Raw genomic sequence first — 11,180 nt, 5'->3', positions numbered from 1 at the left:
GAACGATCGGGGGGTTTTAATTCATTTCTTTGTGATTTTCATCTTTTTTTTGTTTGTTTTATGTTTTATTTTGCTTTTATTTCGTATTTAGTGCAAAATTTCCGTTTTTGTTTCTGCTTCGTCTCAATTTGCTGCACGTTCTGCTGCTGCGCTTTCGCCCTGCTGCAGCATCCACGTGGACTTCAGCCAGTCCGTAGCCCGCGAGTGGCATACCTACAGACTGCAGCAGCAAAAGAAGATGTCCACAGAAGGAGCAGCAGCAGCAACAGCAGCAGCAAGTGCTGCTGCTGCTCCAGCAAGCAGCAGGAGGCCCGCGCCGCAGCATGCGGGTTTCCAGCGTCAGCAGCAAACTGGGAGTGCTGCGCAATCAGCTTCGAAGCAGAACAAAGGAAGAGAAGCAGCAGCAGCAAATCGAGGAGATGCTGCTGCTGCTGCTGCTGGCAGACACCGCAGCAGCAGCAACTGGGACAGACGCAGCAGAAGCCGCAGCGCGGGTCGAAGGTGACTTCAACTAAATTGCAAATCAGAAGATTCGAAGAAATGGAATTCTTTTGAAAAGAAAATAAAGCTGAAGTTAAAAAAGTAAATGAAAAGGAAAGGATAAATGAAGCCTTTTGTTTAGTGCCTTTTGAACTCTCGAAAGGAAAAAATGATCTTATTCTGTCACTTGCTGCAGTAAATGGAAACAAATGCATGCATGCATGCATGCATGCATTTATGCATGCGTCTGTGCATGCGTTTATGCATGCATTTATGCATGCATTTGTGCATGCATTGATGCATGTAGAGGTTTCTCCCCGTGAGTTTCCCCACTTAGAAGAAAACGATTTAAATGGCCTCGCAAGGAGGCCGGGGAAACTTTTTCCTGCTGCTGCTGCTGCTGCTGCTGCTGCTGATTGTCTTGGCTGGAGGCAGCGAGCAGTGGCAGCAGCTGGCGGAGCCTGCGGTGTCTTGACGCGGAGAGGAAATTGAGGAGTAATTTGAACTGAACAATTTGAATTTAATAGCTTGGATTCAATAATTTGAATTTGGTAATTCGAATTTAATTGTTTGAATTTAATTATTTGAACTTAATTATTTGCATTTGATTATTCGAATTTAATAATTGAAATGGAAATTGAATTTAATTAGCTGCAGATCTGTTCAAGAACTAGGGGACACACTCGATGCTGCTGCGCATGCCCCTCTAGCAGCAGGAAAGTTGAATTTGGATCTGAAACGGAGTTTAAAAGGTACTTTTAATTTAGGAAAAGAAACAAAATGAAATAAAATGAAATAAGAAATAAATTTAAACAATTAAAAGAAAGGTTTACCACCTTTTCAAGCGATGATCCTGTCGTCAGCAGCCCTGAACCTCACCGGCTACCAGACCGCAGCAGCAGCACATGCAGCCGAAAGGCCCGCAGTTTGCACCAATTTGAAAATACATTTAAAAATATATTTCCATTTTTAATTTCAATTTTAAATTTAATGACAGAAAATGAAGGCGAAGACAAAAAGGGGGAGGACCGCGCTCTTCTTTCCCGATGTTGAACAGGAGCAGACGACCTTGAAATGGCAAACCCTAAACCCTAAAACCTAAACCCTAAACCCTAAACCCTACCCCGTGAGACACAAAGGAATAAAAGGGGAATTCAAATTTGGGAGAACTTCCTCTTTTAAAAGAAGAAGATGGCGGTGGTTTTGGGGTGTACCTGCAGCTTTCGAGTTGCAAACACTAGGCGGCTCTGTGCTGCCTTGCGCAGCAGCACTTTCAGAATTATATTTCTTCTTTTTCTTTTGTCCCAGCCGCATTTTTCGTTTTTATTTTCCTTCCATTCCTCTTCAGCTCTCTTTTTTCGCCAAGTTCCCCCCCGAATCGGCTCTTTTCCGGAAAACAGACAAAAAGCTGGTGCTCCTGCTGCTGCTGCTGCTGCTGCTGCTGCTGCTGCTGCTGCTTCCCAGCTAAAGGCGCTGCTGGAAACAGCGCCTGCTCTGCCGCCTCCGGCGCAGCAGCCAGCCCCCGTAAGCTTCCAACAAGTTTGCTGCTGCAGCACTACAAGTTTGCTGCTGCGCCACTACAGGTTTGCTGCTGCAGCACTTTGTGAATTTTCTGTCCTCGAGCCGAGAGCAGCTTCAGCAGCATCAATCCTTTTGCTCCTCAACTCCCGCCTTTCAGTGCTGCTGCTGCTGCTGCTACTGTTGGAGCTGCTTCTGCCTCTGCTAGGGTCCGGTAGGTACAGCATGCGCTGCCGCTGCTACCGCTGCTGCTGCAGCAGCGCTGCTGCTACTTCTGCTGCTGCTGCTGCTGTTGCTGCTGCTGCTGCTGCAGGTGCTGCTGCCCACTGCGCTGCGCAGCGGCAGCGACGTGTTCAGCCATTTGCTGCACTTCCAGAAGCGGATTTTTCTGTGGGGCCCTTTGACGGAGGAAGCAGCAGCAGCAGCAGCAGCACAGCTGCTGCTGCTGCAGGGGGAGCAGCGGGAAAGCAGCAAAGAAGAAAAAATGAGAAGCAGAATGAACCTCAAAAGCCCCAAAATCGCAGCAGCAGCAAACCCAACTGCAGCAGCAGCAGCAGCAGCAGCAGAAAAAGCCCGAGTTGAACTTATCATCAACAGCAGAGGCGGCCCTCTTTCGGCAGGTGAATCTGCACTTCAAAATTTTCTAAATAAAAATAAAATAAAAATAAAATAAAAATAAAAATAATAAAATTAGAATTTAAAAGCAGCAGCAAAGAGACAGGCAGCAGCAGACGAGAAAGACACGAAAAGAGAAGCAGCTGCTCCAGTTGCTGCACCTGCCGCTGCTGCTGCTGCTGCTGCACCTGCCGCTGCTGCTATACCTGGTGCTGCACCTGCTGCTGCTGCTATACCTGCTGCTGCTGCTGCACGTGCTGCTGCTGCATTCGCTGCTGCTGCTGCTGCTGCTGCTGCTTGTGGGTGTGGGGCCCCACAGCGCTGGCGCTGTATGACGTGCTGGGCCTGGTGTCTGGGGATTTGCTGCTGAAGACTTTGGCTGTGGGGTGTGTGGGCCACTCTGCTGCTTTGCTGCTGTCTTCGGGCCTTCTTGGAAAAAGAAAAGCAGCAAAAAATGCAAAAATATTCTTTTGCCAGTCGGCCTGTGAGTGTCTGTACACCCGGCGCTGCGTTGGCGCTTTCTGGGGTGTACGTACACCCGCGGGGTGTACGCGCAGACACCGCAGGGCGTTCCATTTTTCCAATTCAAGTGCATGCAAAGGCAACAAATGCATCTTTTTGAACTTCGAAAAGGAATTTAATTTTTGATTTCCGTTTTTAAATAATTAAATCTTTAATTCCCGTTTCAAGAGTCCAACATGCATTTTTTCAGGTGTCTGTACACCCCAGAAATGCTCCTGCGCATGCAAACGCAACTTTCGCAGCAAATAAAAATCCATTTTCGCGCTTTTGTTTGAAAACATGTTTAAACTTAAAAATAAATATTTAAATGCACTTAAAACTTGAAATGTTGAAGTGCAAAATCGTGGAAATGCTTTTTAATTAATTGGCATTAAATGCGTTCATTGACTTCCATTTGAGCTGTTCTTTTTCTGGTGAAGAAATAAAATTAAAAAGAAAATAAAAAGAAAATAAAAAGGAAGATAAAAAGAAATTCAAAAAGAAATTAAAAAAGAAAGCAGTAAAAACGTTAGAAATGTAAAAGAAGCGAAATTGTTCCTTTGTTTCCTCAGGCACAGCCCAAGGCTCTGCTGACGAGCTGCTGCAGCAAGCTGCTGCTGCTGCTGCTCAAGAGCAATTGTTTGATTTGCTTCTGGCCAAGCGCTGCGGCAGAACAGCAGAAGAAGTAAAAACAAATTATAATTTGCTCATTTTTAATTTTATTTCAAATTCAAAATTCCAACTTGCAGTGCCTGGGGTGTACGTACACCTCGCCGCATGCAGTTGCTTTCATTAAAATCTCAAAGAGCATTTCTTCCGCTTTTTTCTTCCCTGCCATTTTGAAGAACACGCATCACAAGCAGCAGAAAGACCCTTATCTATTACCCTGCTGCTGCTGCTGCTGCTGCTGCTGCTGTTTTTGGTTCTTGTTTGCTGCAGATCGCCAGCTGGCGCCAGCAAAGCAAAGTCTTCTCTGCGGAGGAGGCGAAGGCAGTGGGACTAATTGATGAAATTATTTCAGAATAAAATAAATTAAAATCCAGATTTGCTGCTGCTTGCCAATCTAATAGGAGGCCAGTTCCCGCAGCAGCAGCAGCCACGCGAGCTGCTGCAGCATTTGCTGCTGCAGCTGCAGCAGCACCAAAGCGCTTGGTGCTGCAGCTGCAGCAGCTGCTGCAGCGAATGCTGCTGCAGCAGCAGCTGCAGCTGCAGCTGGCGAGTTTTGCTGCCTCTGCAGAGGCTGTTGCTGCTGCTGCTGCACCTGCTGCAGCTCCTCCCGCAGCGGCGCCTGCAACAGCAGCAGCAGCAGCAGCCCTGCAGCGCAAACAGCTGCTGCTGAAGCATATTTGGCCCCCCGCCCGGGCAGCGGCGGCAGGCGCCTCCCAGAGGCAGACTTATCATTGGAACCCCTTTTTAGGGTTTAGGGTTTAGGGTTTATGTAATTATTCCAAAATTAAAAACTAAAATAGAACCAAGAGACAGCAAAACTAGTTAAGGCTGCCCCCTCCCCAGTGAGCCCTGTGGCCCCTGCAGTGTGAGCCTGGCAGCTGGGGGTTGGCGCGGCGGCTGTAGCAGAAAAGACTTAAAAGTTAAATAAATACGTAAATAAATAACAATAAATAATAATAAATAATAATAAATAGTAAATAAATAAAATTAAAAGGAAAAAGAAGAGAAGGCGCGTTGAGTTGTTCGTTGCCTGCAGTGTCTGTCCACTGGCCCAGCGGCGCTCTGCGACGCTGTACAGCCACCGCGGCAATCGGCGGCCAATTTTTGGCGTTTTTGCGGAAAAAGAGGAAAAAATGAATTCAAATTTGCAGCACTTCTTCAAAAGGAGAAACTTTTCAAAGAAAAGTCTTTAATTAGTTCCCAATTAATTGAAATTGGGGACCACGACTTGCGCTGGCGGCTCGCACGCGGCAGTGTGCTGTGCCGGCGGTCTCTGTGCTGCAGCGAGACGCTGGCGCGCGCCGCTGGGCGTGCTGCGCGCAATTGAAGAACTTTGTTTAATTAAGAGCTGTTTAATGCATTTAATTTCAAATAAATGCATTTATATGCATCTATTTGAAATTAAATGCATTTTATTTGCATTTTAAGTGCAAAAAGGCTTCGGGGGGCTCCAGTTTGACCCCAGGTGGCCCAAGCCTCTTTGCTGCTGCCTCGCGGGCGGCTGGCACTCCTGCTGCCTCGCCAGCCCAGATGCATGCAGCAGCAGCAGCAGCAGCAAACTTCTTTTTTTAAGTTTCACTTCTTTTCTTTTCTTTTCTTTTTCTCTCTTAGCTGCTGCAGCGAGGAATGGGCCATGGGGGGGGCTTGCGGGAAGAGTCGGGGGACAGCTGCTGCTGCAGAGCCTCCTGTCTCTGCTGCTGACAAAGCAGCAGAAGCAGCAGCTTCTGCTGCTTCTCAAGCTGAAAAGGCGCAGGAAGCAGCAGCAGCAGCAGCTGCTGCTGCTGCCAACGGCGCAGCAGCAGCAGCAGCACTCACCGGCGAGGACCGCAGCGAGCGGGAGCCAGCCAATGCCTCGGACGGGAAGGACACAAACCCCACAAACCCAACCACTGCGGAGCAGCAGCAGCAGCAGGAGCAGGAGCAGCAGCAGCAGGAGCAGCAGCAGCAGGAGCAACAGCAGCAGGAGCAGCAGCAGGAGGCGGCAGCAGCGCAGCAGCCGGCGTCGCCGGTGGTGGCGCTCTCCGCGGCCGACGCGGAGCTGCTGGCAGCAGCGCAGCAGCAAGCAGCAGCAGCAGCAGCAGCAGGAAGCAACGCGAACCTGCCGCATGCATACTTGTTTTATGCTGCTGAACTCAACGAAGGCTCTTTAATTCTGCAGTGGACTGCAGCAGCAATGCAGCAGCAGGAAATGCAAGACAAGAAGCTGCTGCTGCTGGCCTCCTTTGTGCCCCCCAAGTACAAGACTGTCACCAAAAGCAAACTGCAGCAAAACGGAGGAATCACTTTTTTGCTTCAGGAGATGAAGGTGACTGCTGCTGCTGCTGCTGCTGCTGTTTGTGTTGCTGTTGCTGTTGCTGCTGCTGCGGCTCTCATTGTAGCTGCTGCTGCTGCTGCTGTTTCTGGTCTGGCAGCTGTTGCAGCTGCTACTGTGGCAGCAGTAGCTGTGAGAACAGCAGATGTGGGGCAGCAGCAGCAGCTGCTGCTGCCCCACATTTCTTTTAGGATTGGTGCTGTTGGTGCTGCTGCTGCTGCTATGCTTTTTTCTTTGGGGGTCTACTGCTGCTGCTACTGCTGCTACTGCTGTTGCCGACGCTGCTGGTGAAACTGATGTTGCAGCTGCAGCAAGTGCTGTTGCAGATGCAGCAAGTGCTGCTGTAGCTGCAGCAAGTGCTGCTGCAGCTGCGGCAGGTGCTGCAGCGCTGCTGCGGCTGCTGCTGCTGCTGCTGCTGCTCTTCCCAGAGCAGCAGCGCAGCTGCTGCTTGCTGGGGCGCCCACAACTGAGCTCTGCGGCTGCAGCACCACAGTCAACGAGGCAAACGAATTAAATTAACTATTTATTATTTATTATTTATTTATTTATTTATTTATTTATTTGTTTGTTTGTTTGTTTGTTTTCAGTACAAGTGGGACATTTGGAACAAAGCCCAGCGGCAAGCTTACTTCCAAGGCTGGGCCAAATTCTTAAAAGCAGCAGACGAAATGGAGGCCTCACTTTTGCTGCACCCCTTCGAGCTTCCCGCGCCTCCTGCTACAGTCTTCTTGCTGCACACCGGGCCCGTAAGTTGGTTAGCTAGCTAGCTAGCTAGCTAGCTAGCTGGCTAGCTGGCTGGGTAGCTGCGGCTCGCTGCTGCTGATGCGGCGCAGCAGCGACTTGTGTAGCGTTTAGTTCAGTTGCTGGGCAGCTCTAGCTAGCTAGCTAGCTAGCTAGCTGGCTAGCTGGCTAGCTGCACTGCCGGCTAGCCAGCCAGCTAGCTAGCTGGCTAGCTGCCCCCCGCGGTAGCTGCACTGCGAGTGCAGTGGCCAGCTGCGTGGCTGGCTAGCTGGCTAGCCGGCTAGCTAGCTAGCTAGCTAGCTGGTGAGGCTGGGTGCTGGGCTGCGTGGCTTTCTCAGATTGAAAATAAAGTAGTTCCAGTCAAGCTCGGAGAGCCCATTGGAATTTCCATGTTTGGATTTGCTGCTGTGGCGCCGCCGCCGGCGCCGTACAAAGCCGGAGCGAATATAACCCCGAAGAGGTTCGGAGAACTCGCCACGCAAGCCGGTGAGGGTTTAGGGTTTAGGGTTTAGGGTTTGGTGAGGGGAAGGGGGAGGCATCCGCGTTGAGAATGTGGAGGGAAGTGAATATTTGATGGAGTTGGGGTTCGAAATGCAGTTTGATTTTCGAGGGTTTAGGGTTTAGGGTTTAGGGTTTGGTGAGGGGAAGCGGGAGGGATCCGCGTTGAGAATGTGGAGAGGAGTGAATATTTGATGAAATTGGGATTTGAAATGCATTTTGATTTTCGAAGTTGTTCAAATTAAAGGGCCAGTGCTGCTGCTTTTGCTGCTGCTGCTCGCGATCTCAGGGGGCGCCTACATTCAGCTTTCCCGGCGGGGAGGCGATGCTGCTTTCAGCGAAGCCGACGTTGTGAAGTGGTTGGCTGAAGACGGATTGGAAATTCAACAAGGAAATGGAATTACTTTGGATTCCACAGGAGCTTACGAGCGAAGATCCGACAAAAAAGGAGGAAATGTGGCGGCAGCAACTTGAACTTGAACTGGCGGTGTCATTGCTTTCCTTGGGGTGTACGTACACCTCGCGAGACGTCGTGCGGCGTTTTCGGATTTTTGCAGAAACGGAAGGAAATTAAGCAGAAATATGAGCAAAAGTGCGGAAATATGTCGGATTTTTTCATTATTTCGCCAGCTTCTGGAAGTTATGGCGGCCAGCTCAGCGTGGATCTGGTGGATTCAGGTGATGTCATTGATGTGCTTGTTTGCTGCACAGTGTTCAGTTGAAACCAATAAAGTGTGTGTGGGATTTCGGGTATCCAAAAGCTCCAATTTAGAGTGTTGGAGGTGAAGCAAACGGCAGCAGCAGCAGCAGCAGCAGCAGCAGCACTACAATGTTGAATTGAAAGGTTATTTCCTCTCTGCACAATAGCGAAACACTATTGATCTAAATCTGTCGTATTTGGCTCTTCTTTTTCGACGAGTTGCTAGGTAATGCAAGCAAGTATTGGCGGCGTCCTGCCAATCAAGCTACAGCAGCAGCAGCTGCTGCTGCTGCTGCGCTGGGCCCCGCAGCAACTGTTGGCCCAGCGGCAGCCGCTGCTTCTGCAGCTGCTGCTGCAGCTGCTTCTGCTGCAGCTCCTGCTGCAGCTGCTGGTGCAGCTGCGTCTGCTGCAGCTCCTGCTGCAGCTGCTTCTGCTGCAGCTCCAGCTGCAGCAGCAGCAGCTTCTGCTGCAGCAGATGATTCAATAAGGCAGTTTAACAACAGCAAGGAAACAAGGACTCATTGAATCGAAACTAAAGCAGGAACAGTTATTTGGAAGCAGATCATGAATAAAGAAATATCTAAGTTGCCAAAGAGAGCATTTAAAAGTACATTAGAATTAATTACTTTTGTTGAGTATAGGAAGGAGGAGAAGACATCAGAACGGGAGCAGCTAGCGCTAGCTGGCCGCATCCAGCTAGCTGTAGTTAGCTAGCTAGCTGGCCAGCTGTAGTTAGCTAGCTAGCTGGCTAGCTGTAGTTAGCTAGCTAGCTGTAGTTGACTGGCTGGCCGTAGCTAGCTGGCTAGCTGTGGCTAGCTGGGCTTCAGCAAGCTTCATTTTAAGGTTTCAGGCGCTTCAAATGGCCATGTTGAAGAAAGTTTAATTCTTTTTTTTCAAATATATTAAATGAGAATAAGAAGTTTTATTGCTTTGTTTTATTAAATTTATATTAAATGAGAATAAAAGGACCATTAAAGTCTGTTGGTTTTTCGCTGCTGTTCAGTTCCAACGTGAATATTCCAAAATTGCAACTTTTGCGAATTTCCACATTTCGAATGTTTGGGAAGCGAAAGACAGTTATCAGACAAGATATTTCCATTTCTTTTATAAATAAAAAGTTATATTTTGAAAAGGTTTTATTTTTTTGCAAACATTTCAAGTTTTCGATTCTGCACGTGAGTTGCAGTTGCGCCGCGTGCATGTTTCTGAACAGCTTCACCAATCCGAGGGAAACCGCGCGAAATTACTCAAAAAAGATATTAAATTTGGCGGGAAATGAATTTTTTAATTTTAATTTAATGAATTTAATGGCATTTGGCTTTTGTTCACGAGGCTTCGCCGCTGCAGCGCCAACAAGCCACTGTCTGTCGTCCGTAGCGCCACCGACTGCTGCTGCGGGATTTCCGCAGAATTTCGCGGAGTAAAAGGGCAATTTTGTGGTGAAAAACTGAAAGTGAGTTCCACAAAAAGTGAAATAAGTCTCACGCGTTTTGTTTTCGCGCAACTCGCAGTTTCCGCGGGGATCACCAGGGCCGCTGGTCTCGACGGCGGCGCCAGTCTCGAGCCTCCTGCAGCCTCCGGCGCTCCTTTTGATCTTTTATTCTAAAAAGAATAAATGATTTAAAAAGAAAAGAAATTCGCGCGCGAATTTCGACGAAATCAAAAGCCTTTTCGCGGGCTGCGTGCAGCTTCCCAGTGGACACCACCGAAACAAAACGGCAGTGCAACTCTCCAGCGGCTGAGACAAACTCACAGGGCAAATAATAATCGATTTAATGCATGCATTGAAGTATTTTCCTTTTTATTCCTCAAAGAAAGTCAAATCCGCCGAAAAGACGCAACAGCGGCGACGCAGAAGATGATCGATAGTCGGAAGCCCACGGAAATTCTTCGTTGTTGAAAAGGTGGGGGAAATTGCGAGAAGTTGTGTTGAAATACGTCCTTTTCTTTTCTAAATGCAAATTATACTAAATGGAGCTTCTTATTAGCCATTCTTTCTTCTTCTGCTTCCCTCTGCAGCAGCAGCAACTCTCATGTTCAAATCCCAGATTCGCCTTTCCCGCAAACAGGGCCGTTGAAGGAAAGCAATTCAAGTAAGCAATTATCTCAGGTGTACAGACACTCCAATCCACTGCAGCATATCCTTCCGGCTCCAGTTCACTTCGCAATTACTCTTCTTCCTTTCCTCAAGGGCCCTTCTTGAACACCCCTGCCGTCGCTGCTGCTGCTGCTGCTGCTGCTGCTGCTGCTGCTGCTGCAGTTGCTTTCTCAAGGGCCCATGGCGACCCTGGCGCCGCCCCCGAAGGGCCCCAAGCTTGGCAGCAAGAAGCTGCCGCCGCTGCTAAAGCCAGTGGGGCCCCCCCCCAAGAAGCCTCCCCAAGCATTCTTGGGGGCCCCCAAGCCTAAGGTACCCTCGGGGGGCCCCCCAGTACCCAACGGGGGGCCCCTAGACGAGCCCGCTTCAAACCCTATTACCCCTTTAATATCCCCCGCGGCCTCTCCCCGGCCTCCGTCGCCGGGGGCCCCCCCCCAGGGGCCCCCAAAGGGCCCCAAGGGAGCCCCCCTGGCAAGGGGGCCCCCCCCGTCTAAGAAGGGGCCCCTGGCCGCAGGGCGGGTCTCCCCGGGGGCCCCCCGGGACACGGGGGCCCCCCAGCCCCCGGGGCTCCCAGCAGGGTCTGTGCGCCTTCTAGATATGCTCAAAAGGGGATTAAATGTTTCCAAAGGGGCCCCCAAAAGCTTTAATTCATTTTCAGAAATGCAGCATAAGGTCCCTTTGGGGGATTCCCCAGCCCCCAGCGAGGCCCCGGAGGGGCCCCAGGGGGGCCCCCCAGCAACCCCTACTGCCAGCAGCCCAAGGGGGGCCCCTTCTTCTCCGAGAGACACTTGGGGCCCCCAGGACCCTTTGGGGGGCCCCCAGGAGTTGGAGGCCCTTAAAAGGGAAACTTCTGAAAGAGAAGAGTCCCCTGGGGCCCGCAAGGGGGCCCCCTTGCTCGAAGAACCCAGCGAGGGGCCCCTGGCAGGGGGCCCCCAACCAGCAACTTCTTCCCTTTTAAGCAGCACTTGGGAAAAAAGGGAAGAAGGTGGGCCCCCTGACTTCTCAGAACCCAAAACAGATAAACCCACAGCAGCAGCAGCAGCAGCAGCAGC

At 50.1% G+C, this 11,180-nt stretch overlaps 3 protein-coding genes across 3 annotated transcripts in view; all 3 read left to right on the top strand.

Moving 5' to 3' along the window:
• Nucleotides 1-1,327: 1,327 nt before the first annotated feature.
• Nucleotides 1,328-4,140, top strand: ETH_00030480 (uncharacterized protein; the record flags this gene model as incomplete). Its single annotated transcript, XM_013373252.1, has 6 exons — nucleotides 1,328-1,405; nucleotides 1,945-2,004; nucleotides 2,312-2,618; nucleotides 2,933-3,097; nucleotides 3,687-3,799; nucleotides 4,054-4,140. The coding sequence occupies 6 exons, from the start codon at nucleotides 1,328-1,330 to the stop codon at nucleotides 4,138-4,140; spliced, it is 810 nt and encodes a 269-aa protein (XP_013228706.1).
• Nucleotides 4,141-5,416: 1,276 nt separating this feature from the next.
• ETH_00030475 (Immune mapped protein 1) lies at nucleotides 5,417-7,807 on the top strand (the record flags this gene model as incomplete). The annotated part of the gene is made up of 4 exons (XM_013373251.1): nucleotides 5,417-6,088; nucleotides 6,682-6,840; nucleotides 7,174-7,321; nucleotides 7,623-7,807. The coding sequence occupies 4 exons, from the start codon at nucleotides 5,417-5,419 to the stop codon at nucleotides 7,805-7,807; spliced, it is 1,164 nt and encodes a 387-aa protein (XP_013228705.1).
• A 2,504-nt stretch (nucleotides 7,808-10,311) lies between these two features.
• The window catches only part of ETH_00030470 (uncharacterized protein), a gene marked incomplete at both ends in the record, with an annotated part of 3,079 nt that continues 2,210 nt past the window's right edge, over nucleotides 10,312-11,180 (top strand). Inside the window, one exon of the mRNA XM_013373250.1 lies at nucleotides 10,312-11,113. Coding sequence (XP_013228704.1) covers nucleotides 10,312-11,113 — 802 coding nt within the window. The remainder of the gene's footprint in view (nucleotides 11,114-11,180) is intronic.

The sequence above is a fragment of the Eimeria tenella genome, genomic scaffold (genome assembly GCF_000499545.2).
Source record: "Eimeria tenella Houghton genomic scaffold, Eth_scaff127, whole genome shotgun sequence".
NCBI classification, from domain to species: Eukaryota; Apicomplexa; class Conoidasida; order Eucoccidiorida; family Eimeriidae; genus Eimeria; species Eimeria tenella.
This window is presented reverse-complemented; position numbering and strand designations above follow the sequence as displayed.